The sequence below is a fragment of the Salvelinus sp. IW2-2015 genome, linkage group LG20 (assembly GCF_002910315.2).
Source record: "Salvelinus sp. IW2-2015 linkage group LG20, ASM291031v2, whole genome shotgun sequence".
Taxonomy (NCBI): Eukaryota; Metazoa; Chordata; class Actinopteri; order Salmoniformes; family Salmonidae; genus Salvelinus; species Salvelinus sp. IW2-2015.
The window spans coordinates 78,419,693-78,442,037 of record NC_036860.1 but is presented as its reverse complement, the minus strand read 5'-3'; the positions used below and the strand labels follow the sequence as shown (position 1 = coordinate 78,442,037).

Sequence of the window (22,345 nt, the reverse complement as noted above, 5' to 3'; positions counted from 1 at the left end):
AAAAACACATACACTGAGTGTACAAAACATTAAGAACACCTTCCTAATATTGAGTTGCACCCCTCCTTTTGCCCCCAGAACAGCCTGGACTCTACAAGGTGTYGAAAGCGTTCCACAGGAATGCTGGCCCATGTTGACTAATGCTTCCCAAAGTTGTCTGGATGTCATTTGGGTGGTGGACCATACTTTATACACACAGGAAACTATTTATGGTGAAAAACACAGCAGTGTTGCAGTTCTTGACACAAATCGGTGCGCCTGGCACCTACTACCATACCCTGTTTTAAAGGCAGTTAAATATTTTGTCTTGCCCATTCACCCTCTGAATGGCACACATACACAATCCATGTCTCAATTGTCTCAAGGCTTAAAAATACTTATTTAACCTGTCTTCTCCCCTTCATCTACACTGATTTGAAGTGACATCAATAAGGGATCATAGCTTTCACCTGTATTCACCCAGTCTGTCTGATGTGGAAAGAGCAGGTGTTCCTAATGTATTGTACTTAGTGTATACCCTTTGCAGCTTGCACCATCGAACCGATCACCTCCTGATCGTCACACCCTGACAAAGGTGCAAGTCGCAACGCGGATGTATTTTWAATGCTATACTGGTTTTCATAGTTTTTTAAGATCTGCATACGTTTTTGTACCACTTAACACTTTTTTTGTGGATATGAAATGCATGTTTTTTCCCCCTCTTCTACAATTCACATACTCCATAGACATTTGGTTAGTGTTTATGCTGTATTCATTGAGTTCCCTCACTTTCATCCCCTTTCAGACCCACCTCATAAACCCACAGATGACACTACTGCAGATGAGTTCAGAGATCTTTTGAATCTTAACCTCATCAGTTACTTCCTGGCCTCCAAAGTAAATAATTCACTCATTATATTTACTTTACTGAAAGCCTTCAGGTATAATGCTTTATTACTTGTTATAAGCATGTATGAGCCTTAATAATGGGTTATTATATAGCTTATAATATGTTTTATTCATCAAGGGATCTCCCCACCTCTCTCCCCTCCTCAGTATGCCCTGCCCCACCTGCGACAGCGCCAGGGGAACATCATTAACTTGTCCAGTCTGGTGGGCTCCATTGGTCAGAAAAATGCAGCACCATATGTAGCCACTAAGGTGAACTAAAAATCGAGATAACAGTATGCATCAGTACTTTATCCCACTGTTTGGAGAAGTAGGCCTAACAGGGGTGATGTGTCTTTTTTCCTCCACAAGGGGGCGATCATTGCCATGACGAAAGCCATGGCTGTGGATGAGAGTCAGTACCAAGTGAGAGTCAACTGGTGAGTAGAACTGGCATCTGTCTCCTTTTACAAACTTTTAGGATTTTCTACAAAATGTTTTCTCTTGCCCTTTTGTCTGTCCTGTTTTAAAAATACTTTTGTATTTTTCCACTTTTTCTCTTATCTCTAGCTCTGTTTGCTGCAGTCTAAATTTGTATTATCTTGTAGCATCTCCCCTGGTAATGTGATGACACCTCTGTGGGAGGAGCTGGCTGGACAGACTGCAGATACCTTAGCTACCATTAAAGAGGGAGAGAACGCTCAGGCAAGTGCTCACTGGACAGGAGCCAATACAAGATATACRATGAAATATAAGATCTGTTACAATGACATATTTCAGAATGCATTGAAAAGGGAGGGTTGGTAGAGACTTCCTAATTTCACTTGCATCTCTCGTCTTGATGAACCTGATGCCTTATCTTTAACATTCTTCCTAATCTCCAACAGCTGCTTGGTCGAATGGGGACAGAAGCTGAGAGTGGGTTGGCTGCTCTGTACCTGGCTGCTGATGCTACGTTCTGCACTGGGATCGACCTGCTGCTTAGTGGAGGGGCAGAACTCAACTACGGCTACAAGAGCCAGGTCCCATGAGCAGGCCTGTCACTCCGGGCCTTGTGCCAACCTGACCAATAACAGGACCCGTTATGTTCTATTGCCGTCTTGCTTGAGATTATTGAACCAATCACCCTGTTTTATCCATAGCCATGGGATGTAGAGGTGCTGGAGATGGTACAGCACCCCCTGGTGGTGAGATGGTAAAGCTGCAATAATTTGTGTTGTTGCAATAAAAACGATTAAACTATTTTTTCCGTTGCATTGTTGATATAAATGATAATGGGATTGGGGTAGGGGAGAGAGAGAAAAAAACATGGGATATGTATATATGGGCCCTATTTTGCACGGAGAGCTCTCAGCTCTGTTTTGTAMGCTTTGCGCTCATGATATGCTCCTATCTATTCAGTGTGGTTGGTTTGGAGTTGGACACGCTCTGCTGTACGATAGACCGTTTAGGTTAATTCGGGTCTGACCCTCTCCACTCTCCATATTCTATTCTTGATATCAAGTGATCTGGAGCAGTTTTCGCAATAGTTTTCTACTTACATTTTCTATTAGTTTACCATTCTAAACTTGGCGTAAAGGGAATGGGAACAAAATCAAATTGCGTTCTCTCGCACTTGACTCGCAGGCCTGCTGCTGCCCATGTCAAACACATAGCCGTACTAGTCAACTAGTCTAGCAAGCAACACAGTGCTGGGCGCGGCCCAGCAAGTGACGCTTTCCACCCGCTGGTGCTGGATCGTGGTGAGCAATTTTCTCCGCGATGGATCGCATAGCTGTCCATTTGTGCTCAGTTTTAATTGGCACAATCTTAATTACAACGGCCCTCTAGTTATATTTCTCTTAACCCTCCTGTGTTCCGGTCGAATTGGACCACTTTACAAGTTTTCTCTCTGAAAAATGTACACTGCTCAAAAAAATAAAGGGAACACTTAAACAACACAATGTAACTCCAAGTCAATCACACTTCTGTGAAATCAAACTGTCCACTTAGGAAGGCACACTGAAATTGACACATAAATATTCACCATGCTGTTGTGCAATATGGAATAGACAAAAGGTGAATTATAGGCAATTAGCAAGACACCTCAATAAAAAGGAGTGGTTCTGAGGTGGTGACCACAGACACTTCTCACGTTCTAATGCTGCCTGGCTGATGATTTTTGCCGTCCACTTTTTGAATGCTAGCGGTGCTTATCACTCTAAGTGTAGCATGAATCGCGAGAATTACAACACACAAGCTGCTCAGGTAGTGCAGCTCATCAGGATGCACATCAATGCGAGCTGTGGCAAAAGTTTTCTGTGTCTGTCAGCGTAGTGTCAGACGATGGAGGCGCCTACCAGGAGACAGGCCAGTACATCAGAGAGACGTGGAGAGAGGCCGTAGAGGGCAACACACCAGCGACAGGACGCTACTCCACCTTTGTGCAAGGAGATACTGCATAAGCCTGCAAAATGACCTCCAGCAGGCCACAAAATGTGCATGGTCTGCTCAAAACGGTCAGAAACAGACTCCGTGAGGGTGGTATGAGGGCCCGACATCCACAGGTGGGGGTTGTGGCTTACAAGCCCAAACACGTGCAGACGATTTGCCATTGCCAGAGAACACCAAGATTGGCAAATTCGCCACTGGCGCCCTGTGCTTTCACAGATGAAAGCAGGTTCACACTGAGCACATGAGCACATGTGACAGACGTGACAGAGTCTGAGACGCCGTGGAGAACGTTCTGCTGCCTGCAACAATCCCCAGCATGACCGGTTTGGCGGTGAGTCAGTCATGGTGACTGACTCACACGCAGGGTAGCTCAGTGGTTAGAGCGTTGCTAGTAACCGAAAGGTTGCAAGTTCAATCCCGAGCTGACAAGGTACAATCTGTCGTCTTGCCCCTGACAGCAGATTAACCCACTGTTCCTAGGCCGTCATTGAAAATAAGAATTTGTTCTTAACTGACTTGCCTAGTTAAATAAAGGTAAAATAAATGTGGTGTGGGGTGGCATTTCTTTGTGGGGCCGCACAGCCTCCATGTGCTCGCCAGAGGTAGCCTGACTGCCATTAAGGTACCGAGATGAGATCCTCAGACCCCTGTGAGACCATATGGCTGGTCGTTGGCCTGGTGGCCTTTCCTTGCAAACAGCATGCTAGACCTCATGTGGCTGCGAGATGTGTCAGCATTTTTTATATGTTTTTAATATTTCTTTTTTACTATTTTTTTTTTTCATTTTTTATACGTGTTTTATTTTTTAATTTTTCTGTTCTTTAATTCTTTTTTTTTTCCTTTTTTTTTGTTTGTTCTTATATTTGATCTCCACCATGCAAAGGAACATTGATCGCTATGGACTGGCCCGCACGTTCCCCAGACCGAGAAATCCAATGAGCACACATGGACAGATAACATGTCTCGCTCCATCCACCAACGCCACGTTGCACCACAGACTGTCCAGGAGTTGGCAGATGCTTTAGTCCAGGTCTGGGAGGAGATCCCTCAGGAGACCATCCGCCACCTCATCAGGAGCATGCCCAGGCGTTGTAGGGAGGTCATACAGGCACGTGGAGGCCACACACCCGACTGAGCCTCATTTTGACTTGTTTTAAGGACATTACATCAAAGTTGGATCAGCCTGTAGTGTGGTTTTCCACTTTAATTTTGAGTGTGACTCCAAATCCAGACCTCCATGGGTTGATAAATTTGATTTCCATTGATCATTTTTGTGTGATTTTGTTGTCAGCACATTCAACTATGTAAAGAAAAAAGTATTTAATAAGAATATTTCATTCATTCAGATCTAGGATGTGTTATTTTAGTGTTCCCTTTATTTTTTTGAGCAGTGTATGATCCCCAATTAGAGGCAACGATTATCAGCTGCCAACATAGAAATATTGAACTAGAGCACCCCCTAGTCATGCCCTGACCTACTACACCATAGAGAACCAAGGGCTCTCTATGGTCAGGGTGTGACAGTACTAAAGAACAGCTGTTGAAGGTTGCTGAACACTACAAGGTTGAAATTAGTGATAAACGTCTAAAATTCTATTAGTTTAATATTGAAGGCCAATCTGATGGAGAGTGGTATTCTTGAAGTTACCACTGGGGCAGCCTCTGCTGAGGACTCACCGTCTCCCCGTAACGTTACAATGGCCACTCCATCTGTTAGTCCTAGTAGTCTTCTTTTTGAACAGCAGAAAGAACGGCTTCTGTTACAGCTAGAGCATGATCGTGAGAAGCTAGAGCATGATCGTGAGAAGCTAGAGCATGATCGTGAGAAGCTAGAGCATGATCGTGAGAAGCTAGAGCATGATCGTGAGAAGCTAGAGCATGATCGTGAGAAGCTAGAGCATGATCGTGAGAAGCTAGAGCATGATCGTGTAAAGTATGAAAAATAATTGGCTGCTGATCGGTTAAAATATGAAAAGGAATTGGAATTTAAACAGGATATGGAGCGTGCTAAAATCAAGCTGCGACAAGAGCGGCTAGAGCTGGTTAGGGAAGGAAAGCTCTCAGGGTAGAGTTTGCTCTGGGAAGGTGATCCAGATTTACCTAGGGGTCGTTCCTCTTCTGGTCGTGCCCCGGACACATTTGATATTGTTGGGAACTTACGGTTGTTGCCTAAATTTAATGAAAAAGACCCTGATACATTCTTTTGTTGTTTGAGCGTGTTGCTGACGCTAGGAGTTGGCCTGATTCTGACCACACTTTAATGTTGCAGTGTGTGCTGACTGGTAAAGCACAGGAAGCATATTCAGCTCTTAGTGTAGCCGACAGTGTCAGTTATGATAAGGTTAAAACGGCTGTGTTACAGATTTACGAATTGGTTCCTGAGATTTACCGCCAACAATTTAGAACTTTAAAAAGGGATGATAAACAGACTCATGTTGAGTTTGCGTGAAAATGATCTTCACAGTTTAATCGCTGGTGTTCCGCCTCTGCAGTTATGACTTTCCAAGGGCTGTGTGATCTGATTATGTTAGAGCAATTTAAGGACCCAATCCCTGATCGTATAGCCACGCACATTAACGAACGAAAAGTAAAGACTCGCTGAAGATGCGGTTTTGGCGGACGAGTATGTTTTGACTCACAAGTGTCTTTGCAGGGCCTCATATTCGGAGTGAGTGGGGGCGTTCAGAGAGATTTGGGCCTCGCTCACCGAGATACTTTGGTTCACGGGAAAAGTTTCATTCAACTAGGGTTGAGCCTGACTCCCGTGGTAAAGCTGACTTTGGTCAAGAGTGTCACTACTGTCAAGGTTCAGGTCATTGGAAAAACGAATATCCGGTTCTCAGGGCTAGGGGGAAATTCAGTACTTACGTTAAATCTAATTCTACGGCGTTAGCTGTGCCTGTTCCACAACAGTTCACTCCTGACACATTGTCTCAGGCCCAGGCGCATGTGAAAGTCCATATTGACCCAGACTATTTACCTTTCATTATGGAGGGTTTTGTGTCTGTTAGGTAAGGACCTAGTGCCAGTGAAGATCCTGAGAGACACAGGTGCCTCTGAATTGTTTGTGTTGGAGTCTGTTACCCTTCTCTGCTGAGACTGATTCGGGAATAGTGTTCTAATTAGGGGAATAGGTTTGAACACTGTCAGTCCCATTGCATAAACTGATGTTGGATTGTGGACTGGTGAAAGGTGGGGGTGTGTCCTTCGTTGCCAATTGAGTGTATCGACGTTATCTTTGGGAATAACTTGGCTGGTGAGCGTGTATGGCCTGTCGTGTTTCCATCTCTAGTGGTTTCCACTAAGCTGTTAGTTGCAGGGAATCCAGATGAGTGCGCAGAGTTTCCCAGAGGTGTTCTCTGCGTGCGCAGTTTTATTCACTGATTTAGCATACTTCGCCAACCCTGATGTCCTAGCCATGTCTGAATCCTGGCTTAGGAAGGCCACCAAAAATTCTGAAATTTCCATCCCCAACTACAATATTTTCTGCCAAGCTAGAACTGCCAAAAGGGATGGAGTTAATCTACTGCAGAGATAGTCTGCGGAGTTCTGTCATGCTATCCAATTCTATGCCCAAACAGTTGGAGCTTCTATTTTAAAAACCCACCTTTCCAGAAATAAGTCTCTCTCACTGTTGCTGCTTGTTATAGACCTAAATCTGGACCCCTACAAATCAGCTGGGCTAGATAATCTGGACCCTCTCTTTCTAAAATTATCCGCCGCAATTGTTGCAATCCCTATTACTAGCCTCTTCAACCTCTCTTTTGTATCGTCTGAGATCCCTAAAGATTGGAAAGCTGCTACTGTCATCCCCCTCTTCAAAGGGCGAGACACTCTAGACCCAAACTGTTACAGATATCTATCCTACCCTGCCTTTCTAAAGTCTTTGAAAGCCAAGTTAACAAACAGATCACCGACCATTTCGAATCACACCGTACCTTCTCCGCTATGCAATCTGGTTTCCGAGCTGGTCATTGGCTGGCGTTGGCTGGCCCTCGCTTCATATTCGTCGCCAAACCCACTGGCTCCAGGTCATCTAAAAGTCTTTGCTTGGTAAAGCCCCTCCTTATCTCAGCTCACTGATCACCATAGCAGCACCCACCTGTAGCACGTGCTCCAGCAAGTATATTTCACTGGTCATCCCCAAAGCCAACTCCTACTTTGGCCGCCTTTCCTTCCAGTTCTCTGCTGCCAATGACTGGAACGAATTGCAAAAATTACTGAAGCTGGAGTCTTATTTCTTCCTCACTAACTTTAARCATCAGCTGTCAGAGCAGCTTACCGATCATTGCACCTGTACACAGCCCATCTGTAAATAGCAGAGATGTGGACTCGAGTCACATGACTTGGACTCGAGTTAGACTCGAGTCACAAATATGATAACTTGCAACTCGACTTTGACTTTAACACCAATGACTCGTGACTTGACTTGGACTTGAGCCTTATGACTCGACCTGATACCCTCCCCAAGCCCAAATATAAAAATTGATGCTATTAAAAAAAGTGTGCAGCGCATCAACTCTTCATTTAACGGATTACAGTTTGAATCGGACAGCAGCCAATCAAATTGTGCCAGCTGAGAAAAAGTTGTGCGTGCCAGTGCAGAGGAATGTCGGCGAGTGAATTCAGGTGGAGCCCTTGGAAAGATGATACCCAAAATTATTATTTTCAGACATAAAGACGACGCTGTATCAACAAAAAACGGATTGCAACTTGCAAAACATGMGGGAAGAAAATTACAAACTGAGGCGCAAAAATGTCCAACTTTGTTCGACATTTGAAGCTGCACAAAGAATGCTAAGTCGTGGCTAATATAGCCGACAGCTATATATTTTATTACTTTTCTGGTGTATCATGTAGGCTAACGTAACGTTAAATCAATGAGCCTCCACACAGTCAGTCAGTGCGGGAACGTGATCATCGCACCCAAGATTGAGATACAACTGGCTAGGCAGTTGGTAGCCTAAATCCTGCCTGATGTTACTGCTGTTCCTAAAACCATTGACATACGTTAGCCTACTGTAACCACACAGAGAGAGTGTGTGTGTGTGTGTGTGTGTTAAGGTTGGGCGATTGTGTACAAGCCTACATAGCCCGATTGTGCCCCATAGCRATCGTCGATAGTCGATCACTTTTGGGGGGGTGTCTTTCTCATGGCTACTCATGTGTTTCCATGGAAATATAACGTTTATTTGGAAAGTAATAAATATATAGATATTTTTTAAATCATTCATGATTTGAGTAAATGTAATATACTATTACTCTTGTTAAAAATATGAAATGGTATTACATTTGGTGAAGAGCACATTATAACTTGTTTAGGACTCGAAACTCAAAGTTTAGGACTTGATACTTGACGGTCTTGACTTGAGACTTGACTTGGACTTGCCTGTCTTGACTTGGGACTTGACTTGGGACTTGAGTGCTAAGACTTGAGACTTACTTGTGACTTGTAAAACAATGACTTGGTCCCACCTCTGGTAAATAGTCCACCCAACTACCTCATCCCCATATTGTTTTTTTGTTTTTTTGCTCCTTTGCACCCCAGTATCTCTATTCGCACATTCATCTTCTGCACATCTACCATTCCAGTGTTAATTGCTAAATTGTAATTATTTCGCCACTATGGCCTATTTATTGCCTTACCTTCCTAATCTTACTACATTTGCACACACTGTATATAGATTTTTCTATTGTGTTATTGACTGTATGTTTGTTTATCCCATGTGTAACTCTGTGTTGTTTGTGTCGCACTGATTTTCTTTATCTTGGCCAGGTCGCAGTTGTAAATGAGAACTTGTTCTCAACTGGCCTACCTGGTTAAATAAAGGTGAAATAAAAAATACATTTAAAAAATGTTTTGCATGTCAGCACTCAAGTTTTCAAGATATGTTACTTTCAAAATACAGAAATCATCCCCACATGATGCATTTTTCTGTAAAATTACATGTCTTGAAAACTTGAGTGCTGACAAGCAAAACATTTTGGGATTATGTAATCAATGGACTAATTAAACAAATACCAAAATATTGTTTTTGGGTGGAATTGTCCTTTAACCCATGCATTAACYGAATTGAATGTAACCAAATGATGCAGATTAACGGTAAATGTACTACTGGTGACATATGTAAAGGTGAATTTATAAAAAAGAACACTCAACAGTCAAACAATTAATACAAACAAGGAATGCGCAAGAATTAGCGGGAGACAGCAAATCACATTCTGGAGAGCTGAGCGCATTCTGGAGAGAGATGCACCAATATCGCCACATACCCCTCCCCTTCTTCTTGTCTCAACATTTCAAATGATAGTCAAGACACATTATCTTCACACATATTTTAGATGCATTGCTTTTCACTGACAGTTGCATCTCAATAATTAGCTAGGCCTATTGCTACATGCGCTGCCSAAATTGAAATGCTTCCCAACTAGGCATAAAGGCCTACATGCTTGTGATTTTAAACAATCCACAGCTATTTTTTAAATAAGCTAATGATCCTCTGTGGCTAAGTCATGCTTTCTGGTGAAGTATTTTGAATGATTTTAATGTTCTTCACAATGCTCCAAACTCCAGAGCACAAATCTCAGTGACATGGATTTGTCATTTGTTTTGCTACAGGGTAGAACAAATCCCCAGGAGAAATCCCCAGAGTAGGCCTAATTCAACATTAAATTAAACTAGACCATAGGTGATTCAGGCTCCACAAAACACAGATGCCCACATTGATTAAACTAAGGTTACTTGGAATAGATTATACAACCTCACTTATGCCAATATTTTTTATTTACAATACACACATTTTGAATACAGTAAAATACATTTGATTAGTAACAATTAGACATATATTAGACAAAATATTTTAGCATCCACTTGCATGTAAGGTAAATTCATTATTTTCAGTCAGTAGGCTTAGCTACATRGGTTCTGTGAGTGTGATAGCCGGGGGTGCCTAGTATTTAATATACTGTATATCTCAGTGGTGCACTAGAGGAAGTTGTGAAACCCAAAGGTCATAAAAAGTGTGCAACCGGGAAATGCTTCCCGAGAATTTGCATCAGCTTTCTATATGCACACCAGAGAGGAAAATGTGACGCAAGATGTTTTACTCAGCCCAAAATCTGTCAACGAAAATAAACCCACGAAGTTAGGAGTTTTTGTATGGAGGTCAATGAGAGAGTGTAGAATTTGGTCAATAAAAAAGGTAATTGCTCATTTGCTGCAAGAGGCTTGTTTATGGAATAGAAGTTTCATAATGGTTAGGTTGTTATGAATGCACTGATATAATTGGACGCAGGTGGCATTTCGGCAACTTTGAAAAAAAATTACTCTATATCTGAGGTATGCCTGTTGTCAAAGAGATGGATAGAGGACTCATCATGGATCTAACTCGTTTTGGCATGGGCATTGCCATTGAGGAGTGGGGATTCCTTTGAGTTGGGAGCAATCAGCCAATAAAGAAGAAGAAAATGTACTACTTTGAAATGGAGATAGCCTCAATTGTGCTGCCCATGCTGTCACAGACGCTATAATGGCACAGATACAAAGATGAGTCCTCTATCTATCTCYATGGCCTGTTGTTCACACGCATATCTGCCCTTTTAAATCAAATGAAATCAAATTGTATTTATCACATGCACCAACAGGTGTAGACCTTACCGTGAAATGCTTACTTACAAGCCCTTAATTAACAATGCAATGCAGTTCAAGAAATAGAGTTAATAACAGATTGACTAAATAAAGTMAAAAAATACTACTAATAATAAATCTATCAAAAGGTACACAAGAAATGTACATAACAACAATGAGGCTATAAACAGGGGGTACYGGTACCAAGTCAATGTGCGGGGGTACAGGTTAGTTGGAATAATTTGTAATGTGACTATACATAGATAATAAACAGCAGTGGGGGGTGGGCCTTCCTCTGACAACACAAGTTAGTATTTTTATTTAACTAGAACAAATTCTTATGTATAATGATGGCCTACCYCAGGCCAATTGTGCACCACCCTATCAAACTCCCAATCACAGCGATGTAATGCAGCCTGGATTTGGTACTGCAGTGATGCCTCTTGCACAGGGATGCAGTGTCTTAGACCTCTGCGCCACTCAGGAGCCCTGAGTATATAGGTCCTGGATGGAAGGAAGCTTGGCTCCAGTGATGTACTGGGCCGTACACACTACCCTCTGTAGCGCTTTACGGTCAGATGCCGAGCAGTTGTCATACCAGGCGGGGATGCAACCGGTCAGGATGCTCTCGATGGTGCAGCTGTAGAACTTTTTGAGGATCTGGGGACCCATGCTAAATCTTTTCATTCCCCTGAGGGGGAAAAGGTGTTGTCGGCCCTCATCACAACTGTTTTGGTGTGTTTGAACAATGATAGTTTGTTAGTGATGTGGACACCAAGGAACTTGAAACTCTTGACCCACTCCACTTCAGTCCTGTTGATATTAATGCGGGCCTATTCGGCCCTCCTTTTCCTCATTGGCTAGAATGGTCCCACCTGATCTCGCCTCCTCCCGCCTATCTTCCATCTTTGAGGACATACATTTCTATTGTTAGAGCTGCCACTTGACTATCTTTCAATATAATAGACAATCTTTGTGGACACGGTATTGGACAATGCAAGTGTGCTGAATGCTGATGGACAACATTGGCATGTAAAGAAAACGACAGGGTTCAACATATTATTATTACAAAGATTTAGACAATATTACAGGAGAAATTATGCATTATATAACAAATACACATCCAAACGATGGTTACGTTGTAGTATTTAAATGCCAATCCCACCGAAAGCACGACGTCCAGTCAAATAACAAGATTGCTACAACTCCCCATTCGTAGACCAATCGTGGCCATCTCCACTCTTGGTCGTTTGAATTTGATTAACCTCGTTTATTCGAACCCATCTAACCCTGTCTGTTTTGTCCAACCAGATGGCAGAGATTCGTCACGCATATGTCATCTTCAACAACACACTGCTGTGCTGACTATTATCATCTTCCATTATAATTTGCTGTATATTTTATTAACAATGAATTCAGTATTCATACCAGCATGTCTTCAGATGACGTCTTTATTATTTCGTGTAAAGGTAAAATAGCCTACTTGAAATTCAATGGAATTTGCAAACCTATTATTGCACAATTTACAAATGAAATATATAAGAAATATATATCACATACGAATTTGGACATGGTTGGTGTTTTATTATTTTAATCTCAAGAACATTGTTGTCATTATGCCAAGGTTCAATACGGAACACAAATGACCACTGCTTATAGTATTCGCTCCCACACGGACACATTTACCATTCATTAGCTACGTAGCGGCGATGGCAGCTCTGAGGACGGTGAGTCCAAAGATCACTCTCTTATATCGCTATTGTCTCTTTATCTCGATCGTCTCTGTAAATAGTTAACAATGCGGGGCTAATGTGTTGAACAAGTAAGAGTTAATGGACCTCCACTATTTACTTGTTTAACTGATGTSCTACTAGTCCCGCGCTGCTTTACCTTCAGTCTATCAGCTACACARGCGCAGCTACTGCTTTTGGTGACGTTATTCATGTTGGCAGTGTCGACATAAAGCGTGCAGTCACAGATTAATAGGCCYAGGGGTGTCTTTGCGCCAGTATTCGGAGCAGGGTTGATAAATAAATGTGTGGCGTAAAAATACGATCCTTAACAGATTTTCATTGTTATGCAAAATAACAATGCAGTAATGAATATTTAGGGTGGATTACATTATTCCGAATCTTTAGCCAGTCAGAAACTACAGATGTAAGCTTTAAAATGTGAAGGGTGTTTTTTACGATAAAAGCGAAATCTCAATGCATGGAAATACAGTGTCAAATTACGTTTCATTGTAAAGAGGTGGTTTTCCCTAGAAATGGCATGGCATGCCTGCTATGAGGTGTTGGCTATGTCTCCAACACACACACGCTCTCTCCGCATACCTTCATCAGACAGGCCAAAACATACAGTATCAGTCAAAAGTTTGGACACCTACTCATTCAAAGGTTTTAATTTATTTTTACTATTGTAGATTTTCTACACTGTAGATTAATAGTGAAGACATTGACTATGAAATAACACACATTATGGAATCATGTAGTAACCTAAAAAGTGTTAAATAAATCAAAATATATTTGAGATTCTTCAAAGTAACCTCCCTTTGTGCAAAGCTGTCATCATGGCATTCTTGGCATTCTATCAACCAGCTTCATGAGGTAGTCACCTGGAATGCATTTCAATTAACAGGTGTGCCTTGTTAAAAGTGAATTTGTGGAATTTCTTTCCTTCTTAATGTGTTTGAGCCAATCAGTTGTTGTGACAAGGTAGGGGTGGTATACAGAAGATTGCCCTATTTGGTAAAAGACCAAGTCCATATTATGACAAGAACAGCTCAAATAAGCAAAGAGAAACAACAGTCCATCATTACTTTAGGACATGAAGGTCAGTCAATCTGGAAAATTTCAAGATCTTTGAAAGTTTCTTCAAGTGCAGTCGCAAAAACCATCAAGCGCTATGATGAAACTGGTTCTTATGAGGACCACCACAGGAAAGGAAGACCCAGCGTTACCTCTGCTGCAGAGGATAAGTTCATTAGAGTTAACTGCACCTCCGATTGCAACCTAAATAAATGCTTCACAGAGTTCAAGAAACAGACACATCTCAACATCAACTGTTCAGAGGAGACTGCGTGAATCGGGCCTTCATGGTGGAATTGCTGCAATGAACCAACTACTAAAGGACATCAATAATAAGAAGAKACTTGATGAGACCAAATTTGAGATTTTTGGTTCCAACCGCCGTGTCTTTGTGAGACGCAGAGTAGGTGAACGGATGATCTCTGCATGCGTGGTTCCCACCGTGAAGCATGTAGGAGATGTGATGGTGTGGGGTGCTTTGCTGGTGACACTGTCGGCGATTTATTTAGAATTCAAGGCATACTTAACCAGCATGGCTACCACAGCATTATGCTGGGATACGCCATCCCATCTGGTTTGGGCTTAGTCCCACTATCCTTTGTTTTTCAACAGGACAATAACCCAAAACAAACCTCCAGGTTGTGTAAGGGCTTCCAATTCATCCCAAAGTTGTTCAATGTGGTTGAGGTCAGGGCTCTGTGCAGGCCGGTCAAGTTCTTCCACACCGATCTCAACAAACCAGTTCTGTATGGACCACACTTTGTCATGCTGAAACAGGAAAGGGCCTTCCCCAAACTGTTGCCACAAAGTTGGAAGCACATAATCGTCTACAATGTCATTGTAGGCTGTAGCATTAAGATTTCCCTTCACTGGAACTAAGGGGCCTAGCCCGAACCATGAAAAACAGCCYCAGACCATTATTCCTCCTCCGCCGAACTTTACAGTTGGCACTATGCATTGGGGCAGGTAGCGTTCTCCTGGCATTGGCCAAACACAGATTTGTCCGTCGGACTGCCAGATGGTGAAGCGTGATTCATCACACCAGAGAACGCGTTTCCACTGCTCCAGAGTCCAATGGCGGCAAGCTTTACACCACTCCAGGCGACGCTTGGCATTGCGCATGGTGATTTTAGGCTTGTGTGCGGCTGCTCGGCCATGGAAACCCATTTCATGAAGCTCCCGACGAACAGTTCTGTGCTGTCGTTGCTTCCAGTGGCAGGTTGGAACTCGGTAGTGAGTTTTGCAACCGAGGACAGACGATTTTTACGTGCTTCAGCACTCGGCGGTCCCGTTCTGTGAGCTTGTGTGGTCTACCACTTCGCGGCTGAGCCGTTGTTGCTCCTAGACGTTTCTACTTCACAATAAGAGCACTTACAGTTGCCCGGGGAAGCTCTAGCAGGGCAGGAATTTGAAGAACTGACTTGTTGGAAAGGGTGCATCCTATGACGGAGCCACGTTGAAAGTCACTGAGCCCTTCCGTAAGGCCATTCTACTACCAATGTTTGTCTATGGAGATTGCATGGCTGTGTGCTCGATTTTTATACACGTGTCAGCAACGGGTGTGGCTGAAATAGCCAAATCCACTAGTTTTGAAGGGGTGTCCACATACCTTTTTTTGTGTGTGTATATATATTATTAGTGTATTTACAGCCTACTGCTTTGCTCCAGCTGTCCCTTACACAGACACAGTGCAGGTACTGAACAGAATACATATATATATATATAAACGTCACGCCAGACACGTGTGGTGCTTTACTGGTTTACATCTATCTAGAAGAGGGGCAACATTGTCACCTTGGTTGAGAAGGCAAGTTTCCAATGTGGGAGTAGATTGTATTACAAGGCTCTTAGTAGGTTATTTGTCATAATGTGAGTTCTGGTAGCCTATATTCTTTTAACTTTACCGGGATTATTAAATGTAATGTTTTCTCTTGTTTATTAGGCACTTCATGGACGGTTCATTCAAGCCATCCCCTACTCTTTGGGGTCGTTGCGGTTTGCCAGCTCATTCAAGGTAATATATAAAGGAGAAGTAATGACCAGACACCTGAGACAGTTTCCTGAGTCATTGTATTACTCTCTATTGTCTGAGTCATCACAACCCCCAACACAGGAGGGTTTTAGGAGCTTGGCATGACTCTAAGGCACRGCTGTTTATTAACAGAGGCCGGCTGAAGCTTGTCTACAGGCAGAAGTGTCATTTGGCACCAGTTCAGTAGCCTACCAGTCAGCCCGGGGGTCTTTTGATCTAACTTTYTCTTAGTCCACCACGTGACTCTGTWCCCTTTCTTCCCTTCTCTCACTTCCTTGTGCTTTGATTATTTAATTCAGTTTAATTGAAGTGCTTAATTGGCTCCCAAGACCACCATTAATTTCCGCTCCAAGCATGCCCTTTCATTACAATAAAGAAAATCATTGTGTTCGGCCCTCGCTCTGTTCCTTTCCCCTCCTCGTCTGTCTGTCCGTCTGTCTCTTCTGCTCCGCCCCGCTTCCTCTCTCAGGCCGCAGACCTCACTATCGAGCGCAACACTGCGGGGAAGCCCAAGCCAGACCCCGCCTCCCTGGTGTTTGGCAAGCAGTTTTCAGACCACATGCTGACMATCTATTGGTCAGAGAAAGAGGGCTGGAAGGTTCCCCAGATCAAGCCCTTTCAGAACCTGTCGCTGCACCCTGCCACCTCTGCCCTGCACTACTCCATAGAGGTGAGAGAAGGAGCCATAGTGCAGACATAGGAGACATTTGGCTATGTTAGCCTCGTAAAACCAGACAGAYGTCGCAATAGTTCACATTCTGTTTCATAAAGGAAATGTGAGCGCAGCGGTCAATTTTCCTGACGAGGCTAGCACTGTCTTACTAAGACGTCGGTCCTTGATACAAGTCACCTAGCTTATTCTTTCAGAGATGGTTCATTCTGCCAGATGTATGAACAGTGTGTGTGTCTCTCAGCTGTTTGAGGGCATGAAGGCGTTCAGAGGGGTGGACAACCACATCCGTCTGTTCAGACCCAACCTGAACATGGAGAGGATGCACCGCACTGCAGACCGCAGCTGTCTCCCTGTGAGTCTCTCAGACCTGGTCCTGAAGAACCCCATGTAAGCGCTGGTTTTCCACTCAACTGAACTGAGCCAAGTAGTTACAGGTCCTCTGTCCCTCCTGTGTCTGTGTAGTTATTTGATAAGGTGGAGCTGTTGGAGTGCATCAGGAAGCTGGTGGAGGTGGACCAGGAGTGGGTCCCCTACTCCCTAGACGCCAGCCTCTACATCAGACCCACCTTCATTGGGATTGAGGTGAGCACTGCTCCCCCTCTCACAGACACAGGAGACAGTCTCCATGGTTTCACATTTGGGGGGGGGGGGCAGGTAGCCTAGTGGTTAGAGCGTTGGGCCAGTAACTGAAAGGTTGCCAGATCGAATCCCAGACCTGACAAGGTAAAAATCTATCGTTCTGCCCCTGAACAAGGCAGTTAACCCACTGTTCCTAGGCCGTCATTGTAAATAAGAACTGGTTCTTAACTGACTTGCCTAGTTAAATAAAAAAATAAAAATAATGATCATATCTATTTTTTAACCATCTACACTTAGCCATAGGTAGTGACATAGCGCTGTCACTGTTTCCTCCAGTAACACCCCTCCTTCCTCCCCTCTCTCCCTCCTGGCCTTAGCCTTCCCTGGGTGTGTCGAGGGCCAGCCAAGCCCTACTATTTTGCATCGTGGGTCCTGTAGGGCCCTACTTTACCACAGGGGCCTTCAGCCCAGTCGCTCTGCTGGCAGACCCAAGCTATGTCAGGGCCTGGAGAGGGGGGGTCGGAGCCTACAAAATGGGGGGGTGAGTATCACACTAACACACACACTTCCAAGTAGAAGTGACTCAACAATTTGCGAAAGTAACAATGGGTTGCTTTGTTGCGTTGGAATTTCCGAAAAACGAGACAGTGGTTTCTTAATAGCTTATTAGCTATATAACAACTCTTGTATAACGTCATGGAATTATGAAGATATGGTTTGACTCTGGGGCCCCAAGTTTACTTCTGAATAGAGAAAGCTTGAGGCTTATAATGTAATTGTTTAGCTATTTTAACCATGCACATTCCTCTAGATTACAACATGTTGGCTGCATGTTAGCTGAACATGAACTTAATGTCCTGTCTGTCCTCTGGTAGCCATGTTGCTTTGACCTCTCTCACAAGGTCAGCCCCTCCAGCAGGAGGAGCTGTTTATGAGGGTTGTGTGTTTCCAAGGGAGCTGCCTGCTGAAATGAAATATTCCACCACCCCTCCTCTCTCCCATGTCTATTCCGCCCTTTCACTCTCATACTTTCCGTCTCTCTCCCTCTCTGTCAGTAACTATGGGCCTACTATAGCAGTGCAGAATGAGGCTATAAAGCAGGGCTGTCAGCAGGTCCTGTGGCTGTATGGAGAACAGGAGGAGATCACAGAGGTCGGCACTATGAACCTCTTCATCTACTGGACGAATGAGGGAGGAGGTCTGTTTCACTGTCTATAGTCTGTACAGCGCCTTCAGAAAGTATTCACAACCCTTGACTTTTTCCAAATGTTGTTACAACCTGAATTTAAAATGGATTCAATTGAGATTTTATCACTGGCCTTATCACACAATAGGCCAGTGATAATGTMAAATTAAAATCCGAAATGTCTTGAGTCTAAGTATTCAATCCCTGGCAAGCCTAGATAAGTTCAAGTCACATAAGTTGCATGGACTCACTGTGTGCAATAATAGTAATCAACATGATTTATTAATGATTACCTCATCTCTGTACACCGCACATACAATTATCTGTAAGGTCCTTCAGTTGAGCAGTGAATTTCAAACACAGATTCAACCACAAAGACCAGGGAGGTTGTCCAATGCCTCGCAAAGAAGGGCACCTATTGGTAGATGTGTAAAAAAAAAAAAAAAAAAAGCAGACACTGAATATCCCTTTGCGCATGGTAAAGTTAGTAATTACACTTTGGATGGTGTATCAATACACCCAGTCAAACAAAGATGCAGGTGTCCCTCCTAACTCAGTTGCCGGAGAGGAAGGAAACCGCTCCGGGATTTCAACACGAGGCCAATGGTGACTTTAAAACAGTTACAGAGTTTAATGACTGTAATTAGGAGACCACTGAGGATGAATCGACAACTATGTAGTTACTCCACAATACTAACCTAAATGACAGAGTGGGGAAAAAAGGAAGCCTGTACGAATAAAAATATTCTAAAACATTCATCTTGTTTGCAACAAGGCACTTAAGTAATAAGGCAAAATATGTGGCAAAGCAATTAACTTTTTGTCCTGAATACAAAGTGTTGTGTTTAGGGCAAATCCAATACAACACATTACTGAGTACCACTCCATATTTTAAAGCATAGTGATGGCTGCATCATGTTATGGGTATGCTTGTAATTGTTAAGGACTGGGGAGGTTTTCAGGATAAAAAATAAATGGAGCTAAGCACAGGTAAAATCCTAGAGGACAACCTAGTTGTCTGCTTTCCACCAGACACTGGGAGATGAATTCACCTTTCAGCGGGACAATAACCTACAACACAAGGCCAACTCTACCTCAAAATAAGACTGTCAATGTTTCTGAGTGGCCGAGTTACAGTTTTGACATCTACTTGAAAGTCTACGGCAGGACCTGAAAGTGGTTGTCTAGCAATGATCAACAACCAATTTGACAGAGCTTGAAGAATTTTGAAAAGAATAATGGGCAAATGTTGCACAATCCAGGTGGGGAAAGGTCATAGAGACTGACMCAGAAAGACTCATTCACAGCTGTAATAACTGGCAAAGGTGCTTCAACAAAGTATTGACTCGGGTATGTACACGTAAATGAGATTTCTGTATTTCATTTTCAATAAATTAGGAAAAATGTGKTTTTCACTTTGTAATTGTGGGGTATTGTGTGTAGATTGAGAGATTTTTCTAATATTTTTGAATTCAGGCTGTAACACGCAAAAATGCAGACTAGGTCAAGGGGTATGAATACTTTCTGAAGGTACCGTATGTCTGTTTGACTGTCTCTAGTCTGTATGTTTGTGCTTGTTTGCTTAGTGTCTGCCTGGACTGTCAAAATAGGCTGTGTCAGTGCTTCCCCCTGTTGGTTGTTAATGTTTCTGTTCAACTTGAAATTGTGAATTCTGTTCAACTCCAAACAATGGTGTACAGCTTATGTATGTGAGTAAGAGTACCTGTTTGTATGCAGAGAGAGAGTTGCTGACTCCTCCTCTGGATGGCATCATTCTCCCAGGAGTCACCAGACAGTCTCTGCTAGACCTGGCCAGAGAATGGGTAAGTAGGGGAGGAAGAGGAGGTTATAATGGGAAAAGATCGAAGTTATTTGAGAACGGATAGAGAGGATTTAAGACCAGTGTAATCCTTTGACGTAGAAGAAAGAAGATGGTTAGCAGAATTATTTTATTGGAATTATAGTGATGCACAGTCATACGGACTTGTTTTGTTTCCTTCAGGGAGAGTTCAAAGTGACAGAGCGCACCATGGGCATGAAGGAGCTGCTCGGTGCTCTGGACTCAGGCAAGATTACGGAGGTGTTTGGTGCCGGGACGGCCTGTGTCGTCTGTCCCGTCGGCAGCCTGCTCTACAAAGGGAAGGTAACCAYAAGTCTTGGTKTATTTACATTTTTCTGAAACCCTTTTGTTTTGCCCTCAAACAAAATGCTCCAGATKATGYTCTCTCTCCCCTCCCTCAGACCTACCAAATTCCTACAATGCAGAATGGTCCAGACCTGGCCAAGCGATTCCACAAAGAGCTGACAGACATGCAGGTAAGCAGGTCTGCCCTAATGCTTGTTTTGACCCTTAAAACAGAGTACTTCCCTCTGATATTAATTTGAGCTAAATACATTTTGTCTGCTCTAAGCAACAAAATAAAGATGATGCTCTTTTTTTTGTTTCCACTCTTCACTTCTCCTGGCGCCCTCCACTCCTCAGTATGGCCGGAAACAGAGTGAATGGGCACCACTGGTCGTTTAATTGGCAGCTTGCACATGCCAATCATATCGCGACCAGTCCCCCGCTCCATCTTCAAGACCAGCAGCTTCAGCACAACCCATAATGCACTCCTTCTGATAGGCTGGCTGACCGGCAGAGATGAACAGGTCACGTCTGTTACTCTTGGTGTTCCTGCGGGGACTTGTAAAGGGATAGGGTTAGTCTGTCATTCAAATGTTGCAACTTGCATGGAATACCGACAGTTACACAATACTGTATAAGTAATGCTGTGAAACGGCCGCAGCTTCGGTTCAACCAACCTAGTCTGTATTTCTGTATTAGGAACAAAGTCAGTCTTTTTCCTATGCAGTCCTTTATCATACTGTAGCACAGGTTACAGAAGAAATCGTCCTCCAAGCTTTTTAATAAACACTACATGAGATGGTCTATAGGGTTGTCCATGCTATTAGGCACAAGCTGATGTATTGTTGTAATAGTTTAAATATGCAATACGCACAACTATTGTAGGTGATTACTGGTATGTTATATTGGTCATTTGCAATATGGGAATAACTTTTTACAGGTACTTAATAGGAACAAGTCTGTTAGACATTTTCACTGGCTGACATCAGGAATGTGTTGACTGTACTGTTATTGTTAAGTGACTGTAGGAACAGATCAGATCAAAACCATGTCACAGGATTTGTTACTTTCTAAATGTCACTATATAACCTGAGGAAGTACAATATGATTTAAAATACTTTTTGTTGCTGTAGAACCCATGTATATCAGGCCAGGAATACAAATGGTTATACATACCATGCTTTTCAACAATCTCCTAGAAATGAGTTTACACTGACCTTAGTTTGATATAAGTGTGTGACTGAGCAGAAGAAAGTCAGTCAAGTGATCGGTGTGTCTTTCTGGATTGGAAAGGTGCCACTAAGAAAGTGATGTTGAAAAGATTGAGATTAAAATGGAGAGGTCAAAGTGAACTCAAGCATGCACAAAGAGGTTAGCTATAGCTACATGATATACTTAAGCAATAAGGCCCGAGTGGGCGAGGTATATGGCCAATATACCATGACTAGGGGCTGTTCATATGCGGAGTGCCTGGATTCAGCCCTTCGTCGTGATATATTGGCCATATACCACAAACCCCCGTGGTGTCTTATTAAGCAATAAGGCACGAGGGAGTGTGGTATATGGCCAATATACCACAGCTAAGGGCTGTTCTTAGGCACAACCCTAAGCCATGGTATATGGGCCATATACCACAAACCTGAGGTGCCGTATTATTTTAAACTGGTTACCAACTTAATTAGAGCAGTAAAAATACATGTTTTGTCATACCCGTGGTATACGGTCTGATATACCACGACTGTCAGCCAATCAGCATTCAAACCACCCAGTTTATAATTGCTATTATAAACTGGTTACCAACGTAATTACAGCAGTAAAAATAGTCATACCCGTCTGTTACCATAGCTGTCAGCCAACTAGTTTATAATGTAGCCTTCAGAGTACGAGAGAGACCGTAATCATCATGTAAACTTAAGGTAACAATGAGTAGTTATTTGTCTGTGGGTTTTTCTTGTCAATTGGAACAACCGTCTTCCCAATTATTAACTGTATATCCAGGTTTATGTCCTCACCCTG

At 43.0% G+C, this 22,345-nt stretch overlaps 2 protein-coding genes and 1 long non-coding RNA gene across 4 annotated transcripts in view; all 3 read left to right on the top strand.

Moving 5' to 3' along the window:
• The window catches only part of LOC111980723 (17-beta-hydroxysteroid dehydrogenase 14), a 10,023-nt gene extending 7,912 nt beyond the window's left edge, over positions 1 to 2,111 (top strand). For both annotated transcript variants that reach the window (XM_024011635.2, XM_024011634.2), the window contains exons 5-9: positions 785 to 876; positions 1,036 to 1,140; positions 1,240 to 1,307; positions 1,476 to 1,572; positions 1,755 to 2,111. In XM_024011635.2, coding sequence (XP_023867403.1) covers positions 785 to 876; positions 1,036 to 1,140; positions 1,240 to 1,307; positions 1,476 to 1,572; positions 1,755 to 1,898 — 506 coding nt within the window. In that variant the 3' untranslated portion in view covers positions 1,899 to 2,111. The remainder of the gene's footprint in view (positions 1 to 784; positions 877 to 1,035; positions 1,141 to 1,239; positions 1,308 to 1,475; positions 1,573 to 1,754) is intronic.
• Positions 1 to 22,345, top strand: part of LOC139029520 (uncharacterized) — a 163,118-nt gene that overhangs the window by 92,760 nt on the left and 48,013 nt on the right. The window lies entirely within an intron of this gene.
• bcat2 (branched chain amino-acid transaminase 2, mitochondrial) lies at positions 12,557 to 21,133 on the top strand. Its single transcript, XM_024011622.2, has 11 exons — positions 12,557 to 12,654; positions 15,677 to 15,748; positions 16,236 to 16,436; positions 16,681 to 16,791; positions 16,902 to 17,021; positions 17,396 to 17,559; positions 18,074 to 18,216; positions 19,942 to 20,027; positions 20,207 to 20,347; positions 20,446 to 20,520; positions 20,687 to 21,133. Exons 1-11 carry the CDS (start codon positions 12,637 to 12,639, stop codon positions 20,726 to 20,728), a joined length of 1,173 nt encoding a protein of 390 aa, XP_023867390.1. The 5' UTR covers positions 12,557 to 12,636; the 3' UTR covers positions 20,729 to 21,133.